Source organism: Varroa jacobsoni, unplaced genomic scaffold, assembly GCF_002532875.2.
Source record: "Varroa jacobsoni isolate VJ856 unplaced genomic scaffold, vjacob_1.0 scaffold_1462, whole genome shotgun sequence".
Lineage (NCBI taxonomy): Eukaryota > Metazoa > Arthropoda > Arachnida > Mesostigmata > Varroidae > Varroa > Varroa jacobsoni.
Window position 1 is genome coordinate 93,951 of NW_019214364.1, and position 19,438 is coordinate 113,388.

Below are 19,438 nucleotides of genomic sequence, written 5' to 3' on the forward strand. Positions count from 1 at the left end.
GAAAATATCTGCGCAAATTGTTTCTAAAATACGTCACATCTATATACAATTTTTTTGGATTCAGTTTGTAAAAAATCCAGTCTTTGCTTTTTTTCTTTACTTTTCGAGTTTTCGTTACAAATTCATAATACGTGTTTTCAAAAATTTCATGTTGAACTAACACAGAGCTTATTGTACATGTTGTTTTTTATTCAAAAGATTTCGCGATCACAACTGCTCATTTTTCCAATTAGGTCCTAAAGTGTAGTCAGCTGCTATGTCGTCTTTCCGCTTCGGTTGCATTAGTGGCGAACTACTGCCTCGCTGAAGGCCTCTTTACCTAATGTTTTCACCAATTTATAGTGAATGCCCTTATGGCTTTTTTTTTCAAGAAAGGAACCCAATTATTGGGTGTTTACTTGCATAACCTACAGTCGTAAATAGTCGGCTTTGATAGAGACATTCATCAAATTTCTATATATCTAAAATGTGCTCAGTTGTAATTTTAAGTTTTTCACTAATAGTTTTCACTAAACACTTAATACGTTTATGAGTTATCACATACCAATTTCAAGCGAAATTTTCAATTTATTAGCCTCAAACTTGTCTTTCGATGCCAATAATTCTAGTGAATAAACAGCCGGGCCAAACCTTGTCTCAACTTCGTGCACACATTTTTGCAGTTCTAGTTTTTCATAAAGATATTCTCAATTCAAAGCAGATATGATGCATGCATGCATAATAATACATACTGGATAATATGGTACCGACATAAATCTAGATAAGCACGAAGGAAACTTTTTGCAAACAAAATGTTTTAGTATCCTAACAGCAATTAATAAACATTTTCGAGCAGCAGCAGTAACAACCAACTCCCACGGAAATGGGCGAGGTAGAAAAGCTGATATTTATTTCTTTTTTTTTTTTATTCCACAAACAGAAGACCCCCATTTTACAGGGGGTCTTACTCTTGCGGAATTTTATTTCTGATCTCCAAAAACTGAGGTTGTAAAAAATCTACTAATAACCTAAAAATTTATACACGGCAGCTAAAATTTAATCCACCAACAAAGATCATGCCGATATAGCACTGACGATGAAACCAATGGTGGTACCATATCTTTTTTTAAAATATAATATGACGTTACGTTGACTTAACAAATGTAACCACTTTGGAGCCTATATGGGATGAATTTTTTGCACCTATATATAACATTGTGTTTCTAGCACGAACCTGTTTTGCGCCGTTAATAAGTACCTGCCATTAGCTTCGTAAAGCGGTTGATTTCGAACTAGAGACTGCATTCGGCACCACTAGGCTTTGTTCCACACCTACTTCAGTAAATTAAATCACATCAGGCTGAATCTATAATTATGATGAGGTTTTCGGTTAATATTGAAGCGATGTAATTTTCGTATCAGCTCGTTTTGCATATATATTAGCTAACCCAATGTCACACAAAGTTCGTATCTTGGCAAGCTGCACAAAAATGTTTTATTAACTCCTGAATATAGCTAGCAATCTCTTATTTTAAATGAGCAAAATATCTTTTTCAAAAAATCGATTACGTGTCCAATAAACCTGATCAGCATTAGTCGTGTGAATCTCTTTTACTATGAACTTTCTCATTCAAACGTTTCGTTGACTTCCGACGATTGTCGACATAATTGTTGCACAAACCAGCTTTCTAGATAATAACATATTCAATCTTTTTTGCAAACCAGAGTGCACTTCGGTCTTTAACAATCAGCAGACTTTGACGGTATCAAAATTATCTGCACTGCTCAATTGCATGACGTATGCTCGCGTAGACGATGTAGGCTACACGTTTTGCTTTTCGACCTGGGATTGGTACAACATTGCTTACCATGAAACTGTCATATCCTCCTTTGCGGCCTTTCATGTCTTCCTCGTCCTCAGCCAAACCATCCACAATCATCACTTCATTCGCTTAATGTCCCAATCTTAGTAGCCCGTGATAACAAGAGCGGCACCGACAAAATGTTGGTGCACCCCACCAAAAACAACAATAACGACAGTAACAAGAACAAACGTTGCAGGCAACCCAAAGCCGCGGTGGCTGCTGCTGCTGATGATGATGACGAGGTGAGTATTCGTAATGACTGAGATGATGACCGCGTCAACAACATGAATAAATTAAAAAGCACAACCACGATGATGTCGACGTCTTCGTCATACAGTACCCGCGCTTCACACTACACACTCGGTAGACACACGGGCGCACAAACCGCGGATTTACACCAGTTAGAAATTTCGTGTCGTCATAGGATTCAAAAGTGCAATACGATCCCGAGGCCGTGCTACAGCCTCAATTTCTGATTGCTATAATTAACTTCACTACAGCATGCAATGCATTGCCATGAGATACACTGTCCTGCCGCATTAAGGATCACTTGCTACGGTCATCGGCCTTTGCTGCTGAGACTAGCTAACAGTTCTCTCTTATCGCACAAGCACCATTATACTGGTGGTACTTTATACATGGATCACACAGAAGATTTAATACAAGTTGGAATGCAATGCTAAACTGCCGTTCGTAGATACCTAGGTCCGCATCACCACCGACTTGTATAGCGCCTGCGGCATGCGTACGTCACATTAGGTACACTCTCTCTATAACAGTGGCAAATTCATCAAGTAATGCTTCTACTAGCTGAGACTTCCACTAGGCCAGCTAGTACTAAAGCTCCAAGATTAACTGTCCAATTTTCTTTCGTATCCTCTCATCTTTTTTTTTTTTTATTTATTTAGATTCACAATTACCAACGCGAATAGAAAAATAAGCAGAAACCACAAAAAGGTCCAATAATAGGACTAATTACCATAAAATAAGTGATCGATTTGTTGCCTAGTTACGAGATAATTAACTTTCAGAGCTGCCTCTCTTCTGCCCTGGACGGCAATCTAGTTAATGAAATTTGTAGTTAATGTTGTTGATTTATTACGCGCAGCTGAAAACACAGCGCACTTCAGTTACCCTTACAACTGGCTTAGTTATTCATTTTACTCGAGTTTAGCGGAGCACAAAATATTAAGAATTTACATCATTAACCGAGTCCTGTTAAAAAAGCTAAATGTCGTGGAAACACGACAATTGACACCTTCTGCACCTGTCTGTTCATGTGTTGTCCATATGAGTTACGTGATACTTAGGGTGGTTAACTAGCAATAACGATAAACGGCAATTTATCTTTTTGCCACTGTGGCTACTGAGTCCTCTTGCGTGCGTCTACTATTGTTTTTGTCTACCACTAGTCTTAACTTGCTTCCTTGTTTCTGCCACTCTTTTAATAATCGCGGACAGAAAACATCACAGATTCAGCCTTCCTGCTGTTGCGACTGCATGCAATCTAACTGCCTGCCTCGCTGTGAGTGTGACGGTTCACTCGCTCGCTCGCCGCTCGCGATGGCCAACAGCAGCAGTAGCACCGGCAACATCAAGCTACAACGCGTTTATTATGAGTACACACAACCCTACCCGAAGTATAGTATGCGATAACGAGAGAAAGCAGACGAATCGAGCCTATAGACGGGCGTTCGCTGCTCGCCGCAGCCGCAAATAGAATGAAGACTACCCGTTCTCATTGGCACCAATAGGCCGATAGACGGAGCCACGTGTCAACTAGCCAAGCTTGAGAAACATTTTCTTTTCTAAATGGGTCATGCCCAAGTATGCCTCACTGTTGTCTCCCTCAGACGATTTCTGTATCGGCATAGATAATGCCGGTGTTAGGTAAATGTGAGAACTTATCGCTTATTTGTTGCGGTAAAGAAAATCGCATTTTAATTAAAGAAACTTTCCGCGGCGCCACATTCAAATTTGAACGAAATCAGCTGTTTTGCCGCGGTTTGCTTTTCACAATTTAATAAGCCTGGTCGGTTTTATCTTTACGCGATTTATGTTAAAGCTTTGTATGTATAATGAAAGCTATCTGACAACATGTCTTCAACTCGTCTTATGGGTGCCTACGTTGGAAATATTTCGAGATTATTAAAAGATAAGGTTTCATACATAATCCAATCATTATATAAATTTGTAATAGGTTTAGGCAAAGTAGGTTGGGAAGGCGTCCCTGCGATAGCTTAGTGGGTATATAATTGCCTGGTGGTCTTAGAGATACGTTGCAGTCTGGGTTCTCAAACCCGGGCATAGACAGACTTCGTTTTGTGCCGGCAACCAGCCATTTGCCGGAACACGAAATATGGGGTAGGATGACACTCAGCTATAGATCGTACCAGCAGTAAACGAAGAATAGATTTTCCAATTCGTTTAAAAATCGTAGGAACCGCTTTTCTGTGTCACTGCGGGCCCATAGGGTCTGATAGTTCGAGTAATCTCAATGGTCTGGCAAGAGAATCTCAGAATATTTAAATTGCTGAAGAAATAGGTGATAAAAGTGAGCGGACCGAGTCTGGCGAGATGACAGCTTCTTCGTTCAACAATTCTTGTCGCCTGCCATTATCCGCGTATATGTGTAGCGACATTTGGTGAAGTAGCTTGTTGATATATGTGCATAATGATTATATTGGCGATATCGCGCAATCCATAATGTATTGGTTTTATGATAGCAACAGTGCTACTACATGATTATCATTAACGTTTATATTATACTATCCTACACTCAGCAAGTGGCCAACTCACTCACTATTCGGTAGAACTGTCAGGAAATACCGTTTTGTCCTGAACCTAAATGAGTATTTCAGTTTTTACGGGTGTATTGTAGGCGTGTGTGATTGGAATGCATGTTTGACCCTTCAGGATCCGATGGGAAAGCTCAAAGCTTGTGGAAATATAACAACCATAACATTTTTTTACCACCTGGCATTTCTCCAAACGGAAGTGGTCATGTTATTTGGACTTCGAATAAAAGATATTGCACCCCTTTTTTCATCCGACCGCGAGCAGCTTTCACAACAGAGGTATCTTAAGGGACTCGCATTGGGCAAAATAGACGATGTTCAGTCTCCAGTGAGATACCCAGATCTCTATTATGCTTACAACATACAGATGGCTTAACTATACTTTTCTAGGAATTGTTGCTTTTTCACTCACGAATCGCGTTAACAGTGATACGTCTAAGATGAAATTTTCTACAATTGACAATCTGGAAAAGAATATTTAATAGCATATTTTAACAATTACATTCAAATCATATAAAAAAGTGGTCAGAATGTTTTGATCACGTAGAGTATTTTACTATTATTTTACTATATATGATTATTACTGTTAATAGCGGGCCACACAATTATTCAAGAAGCTCAAATGTATAACGATTGTGTGTTCTATAATTTTTGCATAACAATAGAACCAGTTCTGTCAGCGTGTAATCAATTCTGAAGACGGGTAGCAATAACTTGTACAAAGCATGCAATACTTAGCAAATAGAGGCCAGATCTTTATAAAAGAGGAAGACTAATTTCTCGATGAGATCTCATTTATCAATGCATTATAATGACGTGTATTAAAACAAACGTTTCAAACACTGTATCAGCAATTTTTAGCCAAATATAAGAATCAGGCGCATCCGACTGCTTGACCTTGTTTTAATTAAATTACGTTCACATCCCCTACAATTACGATATTTTATAACTAAAAATAAAGGTATACCCAATGAGAATATTTCTCTGAAGTTAATTGCTTAGAAATATTAGGAAATATGAATACTGTTTTGTCGTCATGTGGCTTTTTATTCAGTGTCGTTATTGAAACTACCTAAATTAAATTGAGTGCTGAGTACACAACGATTTCTTAATCCATACCCTTGAGCTAATAAAAAGTTTGCATATTACATAACAGTAGTGGCCCTGTGACCTGGAAACACTCCGTTAAAAAGATTTTTTTTTAAGAAACCAGCTCGAGAACTTCTATCTACTATTTCAGGTATTATCAATTCAAAATCAATTAAAACATTTTTACCACTAAGCAACTGATGTACATATTTGGTATACTGCATCATATGCCTGACCGTGAGCAGAAAACAGCATGTCATTATACAAACTCATAGGGAGACGACTATTCTTATTATATAACCACTTAGACAAACCAAGGTGTGTCTACATAAGATTAAAGTTCTTGAAGAAACAAAAAATTTTGATCATACAAACATCATCGGAGTTCGACGATAGGCATTTGGATCAGTTTTAAACCCTTTATTTTTGTAAGCAGGCGTTTTCATGGCAAACGTACTTAACCCAATTTCTTTACCCTGGACACGACTTGATTGCTTCTTTAAAAAGTGTATAGTTTTAAATGTTGTAATCGCCATTAGAAACTAAGAAGTCACATAATAATCATATTTGTTTACGATGTATGGCACATCTGTATTTTTAGTTTAGTGTTTAGGTGTATTTGAATTTCCCGCGGTGCTCGGTAGCACTGTTTACAAACATTCCTTTGCACGTAAGCAATTTTTAGCCAAAGCTGCCTTTAAAAAATCACGCGCTGTAAGTTATGGCATTTCATGTTAATTCTACATATTTATATTTTTGTTTTAAAAAGGTAGGTGTATATGTTCTGATACAATCAGAAACATGTGTGCGGTGAGAGGTGTAAAAGAACGCTTAAAAGTAGCGCAACAATTATACGCAGTATATTTTTTTGAGAGCAGATGGTCATTCCAGTGAGCTTTTGGTATGTCCATCTTCTTGTATCTTACTTGCATAGGTTATAAGGTTGTCTTGGTGCTAATATATATGGCAAGGCGTGAATCAGAGACTGCGGGTTCTAGTCTATAAGAAGTTAAAAATAAGAAAGTAAAGGACATAAAAATTAACCACTTGTTTGCGCATTCGACGGATGACAAACCTCAGTAGCTAGACTTGGTAATATCGTGCTTTCTAGCATTCACATTAGATGAACAGGACCATAAGTTGTGCGACAGCAAATGAGAGCCACTGAAAGCACAGAACGCTAACAGTGCTTCTAACGGCTAGTTGTATTGTTTCATACTTTGTTTATAGTTGTAAACAATGGGTGACAGTTCCGCTGATCATGCGGTATCCAAGTCAGCTAGTGGATATGAAACACAGGATTCTGGAGCAAGTTCTTCCGAGCTTATCCCTCAATCTGTTGACCAGAAACCCAATATTGTAGCAGACGGTTCAACGTCTACAGAAGAAAATATCGTCACTATCGACTACAGGACAGGTATAAAGAGCGCGGATAAAAAAGAAACGCTTGATGAGTATTCCTACATCCATCGAAACAACTTTACCTCAGAAATCTTCAAGATTGAGGTTGGAAACCTGCCTTTCTTCATGACACCTAGCGATTTCAAAAAGGTTTTGACAAAGCGACTTGGTCTTCAACCCCATAAGATTAAGATGTTTAAAATTTCACGTTCTCAATTCGCTTTTGTGACCTTCAGAAACGAGGAGTCGAGAGACAGCGCGATTAAAGCCTTGGATGGATACAGATACAAGCAAACTATTTTTAAAGCAGGATTGGCTAAACCTCGTGCAGACCCCGTGCAAAAAGCAAAAAAAAGGTGTGCTGAGGAGTGTGGAAATGCGTCTCCTAAAAAAAAATCTATGCTTGATATTATCATCCCTTGGCATTCGCTTAATTACGAGGAACAGCTTCGCCGGAAGCAAGAATATATTGAAAAACTTCTTATAAAGCTTGACGTGGATCTGAGTCGTCAACAAAATAAGGATTTCAACGATACAGTTAGAGCGCTAAAAAAGGTAACTGGACGTAAAACAATTTGTAACATCTGTGAGATTTGTCGCAGCCCGAGAACTGAACACTATAGAAACAAAAATGAGTTCACGCCAGGAAGAGACGGAAACGGGGCAATAGTCGTAGGATTTCGTATGTCAAGCTATAAAAAAGGATCTATTGAAGTCGGAGGAGTCACCGAAACGATGAAACATGTGCCTCCACTCGCCGTGAAAGTAGCTCGATTGTTTGAAGAATTTCTGCGAGCTTGTGGCGATTCTAGGCCGCCATATAATGCAGAGGAAGAGAAAGGCTACTGGCGGCAATTAACTGTACGGACATCGGAGAGGAACCAGTGTATGGCGATATTGATTATGCACCCGCAGAATTTGTCACCACAAGAAATTCAAGAAGATATAAAAAAGCTTAAGGTGCTATATGAAACTAAGCTTAAAAGTACTGTGACTTCTTTTTACTTTCAACTGTTTGATAAGAAGGGCAATGATTATCCTTTTGAACTTTTAGGTGGCAATACAGTCATAGAGGAAGACCTCCTCGGCCTCACGTTTGAGATATCACCGCCGAGCTTTTTCCAAGTGAACACAAAAGGTGCTGAGACACTTTACGATCGAGTGGCAAATCTTGCTAATATTAGCAAAAATACGACGGTTTTAGATTTATTCTGCGGGACCGGCTCCATTGGTTTATCCCTGGCATCGCGGGCTAAACGAATTATCGGAGCCGAAATCGTTCCGGAGGCAGTGACGAACGCGAAGAAAGTTGCAACACGACACGGTATCACTAATGCCGAATTCATCACAGGGAAAGCGGAAGACGTATTGTCGTTGGCCTTGAGTAAACTAGGCAACGAGGAACATACTATTGCAATAGTAGACCCTCCTCGGCAGGGTGTACACAACCGGGTCGTTAAACTTCTTCGTAGTAACCCGAACATTTCTAGCGTTGTGTACATTGCATGCAATCCGAACGCTGCAATGCAAAATATCCTTGATTTTTGTAAAGCAAGTAGTAACAGCTATCGGGGCGAGCCGTTTATACCTACAAATGCTCAGCCGGTTGACATGTTCCCTCATACACCTCATACCGAGCTTATCATAACGATGAAGCGTCTCGATTTGGTCAAGCTTGAGATTGAAGAGTTGATAAAAGCTAACGAGGCACTAAAACCCAACGTTTTAGACGAATTTTAGTTTACGATTGGTGATATAAATCGTTCATGTCGTCACATAGTTACGTAACTGTAGCAGCTTTGGCATACGAAAAGATATATATTAGTAGCTTTTGGTAGTATCATATAATTAATTAATATACATTACACTGTTACTATGTACAAAATATCAATATATTAGGAAATAAAAAATATCAAAGAATAATAACACGATTTCATTCTTCACGTGACTTTTCAATTTATTATTAAATGTTTAACAGACGAACAAACACTGACAACCGACCCCGCCATATGCAGATACTTTTTGTCAATACGCGAACATTTTTCTTATATATCTATTTTAGTTGAAATGTTTTTAAATATATCGACTCAATTTATGAACTAATAATTTCTAACTTATTTTAACATTAATTTGCCTTCACTAAATTAATAATAAAATAGATGAAACTACTAAATTGCCATTGTACTATAATAATACGAAATAAGTTCAACGAGTCGACTCCAAGGCGTTCTTTATTAGAAAAGTTTATAATGTTGTTGCACTCCGTTTGCATTTATGCTTCACTAAGTACTATTCACATATGATACTCTCAGCTCCCGGTTTACTGAGAGTATAATGAGAACATAAGGAGAAACTGGCAATCTACGTTAAGAACATATATTAAAACAATCAGTAATACAGTGTTAATGATATCTTACACGATATTTGTGAGTTTGATGCCGCGATTGCGCAATGCATTCGTGGACAAAAGATGTTCACCGGATAAACCTGGTACATCCTAATACTCATCTATTCTTTTACCAATCCTCAATATACCTATCCGTTTTTATTTATTAGTTTTCCGCTCTTTTTTTTGAACACTGAGTGGTATTTTCGTGTATAACCGGTTTGGATGATTTACGACTGGACGATCGTGAATATCCATGTGGGTCCTATGGGTTCTGTAATTATTGCCAGGAACTTCCGTTGTGCTGTGGCAACCAGTGTTTATAATAGCCACGGGCAATGTTTATTTCTTGGCTGTGCTGTACGACACTCTGCTTTAGCGCCACGTATACTTTTTACGGGCGAAATAGAAGGATGCATTAAACAACAATAGTGATTCATCATAATTATTAACAATTTAGTGGTGCATTTCATGTTTGGTTACAAATGGGGTATGCCGGAATAGCGATATATGCTAGGCCAATGTAGAGGAAGTGGTTATTATGCAAGATTTTGCTGCTTCTCAAATTCAGACCATGCGTCGTTCAGCTCCATGAAAATTAGCTTTGCTAACTCTTCCTTATCCGTTCCAGCCAGCTGCAGAAAAATAAAATAACCTATGGCAATGTACTGATTTACTGTATTTGATATATATATTCAAGACAACTCAGTCGTTTTTGGCAAGAAATGATGCAAGGTTGATCAACATTTCATACCTTGTCCGGATGAACAGCAAGACAGGCCTTTCGATACATCTTCTTGACATCACTGACTCCTACTAACTCGTGCATGCCTATTTCAGCCCAACGGGCTTCGGACCAGACGACCGAGTGCAACGAGCACAGTAGAGCCCGAATATTCCGTTCTTTTCCTTTCGTCCAATCGTAGATCTACAAACATAAAATAAAACACAATTAAATAAAGTTATACTATTGCACTACTACTGTCGCTACTCGATACTGATTTGAAAACGTCTATTTTTTTTGTATTTATTTGAAATGCAATGAGTTATCGTTTAGTAGAACTTATTTATTGCAACTTTGAAAAGCACTAAATAATAAGTAATCTGACGTTTATACTGTTTGAAAAAAAAATGAAAAACTACCTCGTATTTAGGTATAAAATGCTGAAAGATATTCTTGTCCTTCTTCTCCTTTTACTACTTTTCTTGACTGGTCATAAAACCATTATTCAACAAGGGGTGCTGCCATAATGTCTACTGAGGTACTTACGACAAGTCGAACAGGGTCAATTTCTTTCGCCATTTCAACGCGTTTCATCTCGGCCATGGTACGCGGTCCAATATCTTTCTTCCCAAAATTGACGAACCCTTGCGTACCTAGAAGATCGCCAAAAGCATTCTCGCCGACGGGCTTTCGAATGGTCTCACCTATCAATCTTGTTCCCACATCAGCAGGAGATTGTGTTCTGCATAACCAAAATAGACCAAAAAGCACCTGTCTAAAAAACTCGTCATATTCTCCCTCTATTTAAAGATTCAGAGTTTCGACCCATACTTCAATAATTTGCTCACAAATCCATTACGTAAAATCTTTTTTACTCTAACCTCGGAAGTATTCACAGCCAAGGAATTTCAACAAAACTAGTGTAAATGACAAGGAAAAGCTGAAAAATTAAGAGAATATATTCTATGATTTAGTAAGATGCAGTAAAATAAAATTAAGCTAGAGAGTAAAGTTTGGAACAAATAGCGAAACGAATAAAGTATTCATAGAGTAGGTAATGTATGTAGATTTCCAGACAGTATCATTTGGTGCAATAAGAACACCTGTTATGTTACATACGCAAGTCCATTGTACGGACTTTTTTTCGTTAGCATTTCTATATTTAGTTAGATACAAAATGTATGTTGTGGTAGGGAAATGGACGATAATCTTATGAGTCGTGCAGAGTGAGTACTAGATAAAGGTGAATCTCCAGTAGTCCAAATAGCTATTGGACAAGTACAGTGACAGTACGAAAAACTATTTAAGGAGTCAGTAATAAAGCTGTTGAAAAATCTGCTATTCTGGTCATTTCCGAAGAGCTGAATTGAATCTTGTCCATTATATTTAGGAGGGGAGAAGGACGGAAGCGTTGTGTGGCTCGATTCAGACTTATCTTTTTTAAAGTCGAACGTATTTACTGGGATGATTTGGGGATACTTATTGCTTGAGTTCTAACAAAAACAAAAAGGAAAAACTGGCTATGTGGCTAAAGTATTAAATGGTCCAGTCCGAGAAGTTCATCTTCACTGGCAAGAGAAATATTCCCTATTTGTTGGAAGTATGCCAAACTTCTTATATTGCTTTTGGTGTAAACGTATTTTTTGAACGACATCAGCTTATATTCTGAATCAATAGATGATCTCGTCAAGATTAAACAGCACACCAAACAGAAACAAGTCAAATGTACTTCTTAACAGCAAAATGAAGAAATTTGCCTTATCAGATGACATCTACTTGAAAAACAAATAACTCAGGAAAGTGTTACTTAAATTAAGCAGTTTTTGCTCCTTTGCCTCAACGATTTATTGCTTAACTTTTAAAGTCAGTTGTGGTCGAGTAAGTACTTGTAGTGAACCATCTTCAGAGGCAATACAGCAGTTTCAATAGATAAGATAGCAAAACGGATTTTCTTATCAGTGCTGGCTAGGAATAGGGGAAGACCTGATGTTTCAGGTTGTGGGGCATCTTGCTCCTGGTCTTACATGCTGTTACGGGCTTGCAAAGCTGTCTGACACAAGAGGAAATATTAGAAAATATAAATATTAATTCCGTGAAATAAATCAATATATAAAAGAGCCGTTAATTTGTGCCATTTAATAGACTGTTAAATCAAAACGCATGAAACAATAGACGCGTGTGGCCTTTCAGTATGACCTTAGATCGAGAAGTTGCATAGACGTTAGGCTCTTCACAAAACCGTCCTAATAGGATATATAGACGGTCTCGTGTTTGGTCTCAACGGATTAAAATTTGGGCCGAAAAAACGCTTCAAGCAACCGTTTGCATTAACACAGGAGAAATCATATCAATATAGATTCGTTGATTAAATGGTACCATCACGGTTCAGCATTACACTCGTAAAGGCAACTTCCAGAAGCAACTTCCAAAGTGTGTATTCATGTCAACTTTTATCGGGCAAAAAAGGTTGATGCGATTACTTTTAACTGTGCACATGGACAGTTAACTACAGAATGGGCAACAAATAAAGATCATGCAACCTCAAAAAAAATGACTAAATGGCTACATTCAGGCAGGCAGAGGTAATGGTTTACCAAAACAGTTCTTTATCTAAGAAGTTGCAATTTTGCAATAGCTGGCGGGGGGAGGAGGGAGTATTGTAGACAAATCAGGTTTTAAAATGGAAATAAGAATTTTAAAGAGCCACCATGACGTCGATCATTCGTGCAAACTTCAATCGTAACGTGGGCCTTACTGAGCAAGCATCAGATCTTTTAAAATTTTTCACAATTTCATTATTAAGCAAAATATGTTTTTTCATATTGTTTGATTCTTCATTTGAAGGTGAGGAATTAGTTTGCGAGATGTTCTTCGTTAACATAGTATTTTTCTTACTCACTTCCAAAAACATTAAAAACACCTTCTATGGAATGATAAACCGATGTGTGGATGTTATGATTTTATAGAATTGCCTACATTATTAATTCTGAGCATTACGACTTTGTTCGTTAAAGAGTTGTGGTTCGAAATGTGACGTGGTATTATCTAATGCTAGCTAGCGACCCCTGCCTGTTTGCAGCCAGAAATCGCGTGACACAAAGGTGTAATTCTAACAATAGGCTACAAATAAACAAAATAGTTAGTGCTAATGAATCAGTCGAACACCTGCAGATCGCTATACCACATTTAAAACAGGCTCACTTCAATGAAGCAGCTTGACCGGTTGTTTGCGCTGATGCATTTCTTGGTGTCCACTGGTTGTTTGCAGTCAAAGAGAAGGACCCTCCGAGAGTAGAGGTTTCTCTTCCGAGTGCTCCCATCCCGTTGCCCAGGCCATTTCCTGTGTTACTGTCTCGTGAGCCCATAAATAACGTACCTGAAAGGATAATTCCAGTATATAAATTAAACATAATAAGAAAATAACTTGATTTATACGAATTGTGTGTTATTTGTGGATCGTTGACGGGAGCTAACAAAGCGCAACTCTCTGGTTTATGTGTAAGGCAACAGGGAATATAAATAAAGAAGTGCAAAGTATGCATATAAAATAATTCACAGATATATTGCTTCTAATAAAAATACTAGAACGGGCTTTAAAATCTAGACTGCTGCAAAGTCATAAATTTCAAGCATTGGCTCTCTAAAATTCTCTTGTGAAGAACAACAGTTAGAACTTTTCATCGTAATTCTAAACCATTTTCAATAAATATCAGTGCATAATAAATTGAACTGGAAATGCTTTTGCAACTCAAGTTTTTTTTTTATTACTCTATGCGTATATCTGCACATTTTAGGACAGCGAAGCGTTAGTTTTAACCTAGAAGGATCCAAAAATCTAAACTGATCCGGGAAAATGGCTACGACAACCATAACCATCTTTAAACGTAATCTCTATTGGTGCATAATTCAAACTACCACATTTTCTGTGTGACCTGAAGTTAGTCAAAATCAATGGAACACCCTAGCCGTAATGTTTTTTGTGAACCCCACCTAGTAACGTAATATAGTTTGAACAATCTTTACATTTGATGTTTCAGAAATTCTCCAGCGTCGTGTAAATTCTCGTCAAAAAGTACTGGTGGCTATTTCACAGTACTCATATGAAGTTACCTAAAAGTTGGGGTTATTTAAAGTAATATAAGATTAAGAAAAACTAGGCCCAAAAACTTTATCGCAACTCCGATAACTCAAGCTCTGCTGACTTTTTCCATGTGTTTCTTTTCTTGGCAGTCCTCATTTGCTTAAAAACCAGCCATTAAACTTATGTACTTAAAGACGCTTTTGCCGACGAATCGGGTATAGCGGATTTTTATTTAATTGGACGCGACTTAAGCGTTGGCTTGAAGTGTATCAAATCTAGTTAAAAAGGCACGACGTTGTTACGTTAAAACAAAACTTTTAGTTATACAAGGAACTTTTCTGACTTCAAAGCTGCTTACCCTTGCAACGGCTTAAAGCTTATTTGCTATTATTTTCGGAGCATAAATAATAAGATATAATAGATTTGTGTTTATTTATGCGGTGTCCCAATAATGGGAATTTCGAATGATTAATACTGAAACTTTTCAAACCATTTAACAAGATTAAAAACGGAAGCGCAAATTACACAGAGTTAGTGCTTTGAGACTTACTAAGCTTTGATTGGGGCCTGTTTAATGATACCTCAGCACATCCATTTTCGTTTACTAATTCCGCTGAAAGTTCACTGATGAAACAATTTTTTGCAACACCTAGGACACTAGAAGTATCCAGATTTTTCAGATCCACCAGTGGCGTAGGTGCGCTCATGAACGAATTCCATTGGCCGAATAAGTCTCCACTTGCAGAGTCGTTAGCTTCTGTAACTGCAATAGAAAGTTAAATGTTAAAAGATTACAGCATACCTCCAGAATAAAAAGACAAATGGATCCGATTTTTAACACTGACACGTGATAACATGTTTTGAAACCATTATAGTTATTTGTGAATTATAATTATTTCGAAATTGCTCTAACTAACTTGTGCCTGCCGCATTATTTGTACAGTCGTAAATAGGTGCTTTCGCGTATCACCCATTTATAAAAATGGATCTAGATGAATATTTTATTTACAGAATCGCAACAGTTTGTAAAGTAAGCCCTCATGAATTAAACTCTGTTTTTTTACATAATTAAACGGGAAACCCAGGGCTCGACTATGGGTGCTACCTGATTCGCATTAGAAAACCATTCGCTCAAATACGAAAACACACAAACGTTAATGATGACAAGACAGAGTTTGATTTTTTAGAAGAAATATTTGCCTACCTACGTCGTATTTTACTGTTTACAGTTCATCAACGTCGCAATGGAAAGCCGACGTTTCTCTCGAATAGCGTTGAATTTATTTCGTACCTTACAGACAAAACTAGCACTTCCAGTAAGAACATACACATTGAAAATCGTACTGACAAAACTGATAATTCACGTCACCACAGTTATTACAGATTACAAGTATTAGCAGAGTAGTGGAATACCTTCACTCATTCCCATATAATAATTTTCCCTGAGTGCATTTTGTTGCTTTAAACTCGCCACAAAGGTTCGAATAGAATGCGACCTATCATCAATCTTTTGGCACACGCAAATGTTTCTAGACTCACTGAGCATAAAATCTGGCAGATAAATACTTGTGACACTGACATGATCTCTGCCAAATCATATTTTTACTAACCGGCAAGAAATTGCAAATGCTGCAAGAAGAAGCTGCAACTCTATAAAGGGGATCATGAAATTTGCGTTGTAATGGTTTATTGAAATACGTGTTTGCCGTGATCCCCTTAGTTGGCCAGACCTGTGTGAAGTACAGAATAAAGTTGTTGAGATAACATGCAACAGGAAATCGACGGAATTATTATTATTAATAAATATTAATTTTCAGTGAAATACAGCAACTGAAAACAGCTAAATATTGACTCTTCTAATTCAAACTTCATAAATTTTACCCTAATTTAACGTTTAATATATCGGCCTTATTTTTTTAATGTAATAGATGAATACACATTTCTTTCCGAATAACATGGCTTCTTTAGTTCGCGATCCTGTGGTCTGGCATTTTGTGATCTGGCGCTATCTCTATATTATTATCACTTTTCTCCTGACGTTTGCAATTGCTTGGAGTTTTACTATCCACCGTTCTGTGACAGTAAATATTGATAACCAGTCTGGAGTGACCATTCAGTAACACGTAAATTCCTCAAGGTTCCATTCCGAAGCCATTTATATATTTATCTTTTGCATACATAAATGTCCAGCTTTTTCTTAGTCACTTTAAACCGCCATTGGGCTTGTATGTTTGAATAAGTTTATTCGTATCTCAAATTAGCCATCCTTGGGTTGTTTATATAATTGTCGCATACTTTCATTTCTTGAAGGATAACTCAATGGAATCCGTATTTTTAAACATAAAAAAGGTGCACACCTGAATAATCACACTGTTAAAGGGTTAAAAGAGGTCTTCGTCGGATACTACCAGCTACGGTATCTATGATACCCCTATAATATCGAAACCGGTATCCCAACTATCGTTTGTTTAATCGTTATCAAACGTGTTGTCAAACGGGTTATGAAAAAATAGCTGCCCGAATCTACAAAGATACATTTGGTATGTTTTAGTCTACTGAATCGTGATCGAAACAACACATGACCACCATATTCTTCGACTAAGTTATCACTTTATTCTGCTTCAACAGCTCTCACCGAGGATGTAGTTGCAGCACCTAGATTATTTCGGACAGTCAGTGTGGAGAACTACGAAAAACACCTATCATTTTTGCCTTCATCATTAATTTAATTGACAAGTAGACTGTTCAATAAAAAATGCGCTATGCAAAGTGAGACAATCTCTGATAAATATATTCAAATTTAACGCATTGTATTAGTAACCCGGAAAATTAATTCCATGTTGTTTGTGCAAAAAACTTTCTGAATGAATATAAGAATCACCTAGCACATCGATCAGCCTAGTCAGCCTTTTCACAGTCTTTGAAAAATTGAGCTCATGTTGATGACAATGAGAACTGAGTAGACAACATGCAGTATTAAAATTATTGGCCTCTGCTTGAGCAACGTTTCGGATCGCACTAACAAGAACGCCATGTTAACCTTTTATCCGAACGAGTGAACCGTATCTAGGTCAACTGACCTTTTCTATTAACCGAGAGCTTTTACGTCTCTCTGATATGTTGTAATAAACAGCTTACCTGTAGTGGACGATTCTGTCGTCGCTGCAAACAGATCCTCAATAACGCGTTGATTTGATGAGGAATGCCCATTTAAAGGGTCTGACGAGGTACCTGCGATCGATGAGGTTCCAAGACCGAATGGGTCGGTGTCTTCGACACTTTGGGATTGTTGTAGTTCATTTGACGCCGTGCTCACATCCCCAAACAATAACGTCGTGCTGTTTACGACAGCTATGCCTCTGCTTCCACAATCACCTCCACCCTTGCCCAGCCCAGCCCCAGAAAACGACTCTACTACCATCCCCCCGAGCGATGACGATAGCAAATCAAGGTTGCTACCATCATTGCTACAGTTCGTCCGTGCGTTGCTGCTGTTTCTCGTGCTAGTGTAGTTGCTGTCAACAGGAGGAGAGAGACAGACAGACAAATCAACACCAACAATAACAACAATAACCGATAACAATACGAACAAAATCAAAATAGAACGATAATTGTAGCCTAGTGGCAGCTAGAGGATTAATAACAAAATATATTACTAAAAAAAATTATACGAACACAGAAGAACAGTTTGTTCTACAGGCACGGAGGATATTCAAGGGAATGCGGTTTGTACGAGAAATTAAACTAATTATGTACATTCTAACAGGAGCGATGGAGAGCTAAGAGCACATAGCTTGCAAAGGCTACGAGAGACATGCTTGAAGCTGAGATAGTGGGAAGGTTTGATAAACAGTTCTCGAGAGCATTATAGAATGTTATGGTGTTATAGAATGACCCGAAAGCTCCACGCATATTAGGCACATATGTAGTTCTAAGCTTACTCCCTGATTCATATTTAGTGATGTTTTTCCTAAGTTTGTTGATTTTTAATGGCCAAATGCTGCATAGCATTGAAAACTCATTGTTATCGTTTAGTACGTACCACTTTTGAACTTTTTTCTTCTTTTTATTATTACCAATTTTCTTTTAAAACCTTTTGAAAATATTATATCTATTTGATTTAGATAAAATAATGATAATGGAATAACAAAGAAAATGAAGAACTTTGTAATATAATACGTCACCATTAGAAAACGGCCATACCATAAAGAAAATAAATAAACACAAACCGCAAGGACTACGCGTAGATACAATATTGAAACTACAGATTGGTCTCCTCGACACCAGTAAATAAAAAAGGAATTAATTTTGTTTTCGTCTTCTTTTAATACCTGATTGCGCTGTCTTTTGATATATAATATTAAAAGTCCTGAAAACTTCAGGAAAGTTTAAACCTGATTATAATACAGCTTAATTATTATGTCGTGATACTACTTTAAACAAAAAATACTCAAATGTTTACATTATAGAAGACGGACATGTTTTAGTCATCGCTTAATACAACCTAAATTACAAAGTACGCACCTGGCGACTATGATTTTTTTTTTTGTATTCAAGACCGAGACTCCATTAGCCCACCGAAAATATTTCAGTTACAAGAAAGTTAGCTTAGTTAGGACAAATAGAATTGTTTACTGAAGTATAAAAATATTTAATGCTCGCGACGTATAGATAAAGTAACAAAAAATATAAATCGAATAAAAATTTTTTTAATAAAGATTTTGAATAAAGAAGCATTTGGTCATTTTTAAAACAAAACAGCTTTTTCGTTTTCCAAGTTTCCGTAGAGCTTATTTGAAAGGACTTATTGTAAGGCCTTGAGCTTTACTAAACCCTTTGCTAGTTCGTTAGAAATGAAGCGTGTGTGCACCTGGTAAAAACTCTGCTTGGATATGTTATGCGTCATAATTAAAGACACCCTTCTCAATACGGGCACCGCATTGTCATTCTGAATCGCTGTAGTGACCAGGACAGTCAGGTTTGAGCTTACATTATAAGTAACCGAAAAATCCGGAAAATTAAATACTGTTAGCCAAACAAACTATGATGTTAATAATAAGTCTGTTATGCTGCCGGTATTCAGCTATTTAGATGTAAGTTAGGTATTCGGTTTGG

At 37.4% G+C, this 19,438-nt stretch overlaps 3 protein-coding genes across 12 annotated transcripts in view; 1 reads left to right on the forward strand and 2 right to left on the reverse strand.

Annotated features, from left to right (window-relative positions):
- The window catches only part of LOC111270312 (solute carrier family 71 member 1), a 37,844-nt gene extending 34,269 nt beyond the window's left edge, over window positions 1-3,575 (reverse strand). For 2 of the 9 annotated variants that reach the window (XM_022850470.2, XM_022850468.2), the window contains exon 1: window positions 1,848-3,574. Coding sequence is in view for 4 of the 9 variants with exons in the window: in XM_022850467.2 (XP_022706202.1) it covers window positions 1,848-1,919 (72 nt within the window). In the remaining 5 variants the exon portion in view is untranslated. Of the gene's footprint in view, window positions 1-1,213; window positions 1,312-1,561; window positions 1,814-1,847 lie in introns of those variants that run through there. The other 7 variants (XM_022850473.2, XM_022850464.2, XM_022850465.2 and 4 more) reach the window with 7 other exon arrangements.
- A 2,809-nt stretch (window positions 3,576-6,384) lies between these two features.
- On the forward strand, window positions 6,385-9,068 carry LOC111270302 (tRNA (uracil-5-)-methyltransferase homolog A). Of its 2 annotated transcripts, none has more exons than XM_022850443.2 (2): window positions 6,385-6,445; window positions 6,962-9,068. In XM_022850443.2, the coding sequence occupies exon 2, from the start codon at window positions 6,971-6,973 to the stop codon at window positions 8,870-8,872; it is 1,902 nt and encodes a 633-aa protein (XP_022706178.1). In that variant the 5' UTR covers window positions 6,385-6,445; window positions 6,962-6,970; the 3' UTR covers window positions 8,873-9,068. The 2 variants fall into 2 exon arrangements, with proteins under 2 accessions (XP_022706178.1, XP_022706179.1); XM_022850444.2 differs by lacking the exon at window positions 6,385-6,445 and adding an exon at window positions 6,483-6,632.
- Window positions 9,069-9,336: 268 nt separating this feature from the next.
- aux (cyclin-G-associated kinase) overlaps window positions 9,337-19,438 on the reverse strand; it is a 31,050-nt gene continuing 20,948 nt past the window's right edge. Inside the window, exons 11-16 of the mRNA XM_022850442.2 lie at window positions 17,462-17,838; window positions 14,874-15,086; window positions 13,444-13,618; window positions 10,789-10,984; window positions 10,273-10,446; window positions 9,337-10,153 (exon numbers count right to left, since the gene is read on the reverse strand). Of these exons, the coding sequence (XP_022706177.1) occupies window positions 10,058-10,153; window positions 10,273-10,446; window positions 10,789-10,984; window positions 13,444-13,618; window positions 14,874-15,086; window positions 17,462-17,838 (1,231 nt within the window). The 3' untranslated portion in view covers window positions 9,337-10,057. The remainder of the gene's footprint in view (window positions 10,154-10,272; window positions 10,447-10,788; window positions 10,985-13,443; window positions 13,619-14,873; window positions 15,087-17,461; window positions 17,839-19,438) is intronic.

Excerpts from the sequence above, each read along its gene's own strand:
- LOC111270302 (XM_022850443.2), top strand. The coding sequence starts at position 6,971 with ATGGGTGACAGTTCCGCTGATCATGCGGTATCCAAGTCAGCTAGTGGA.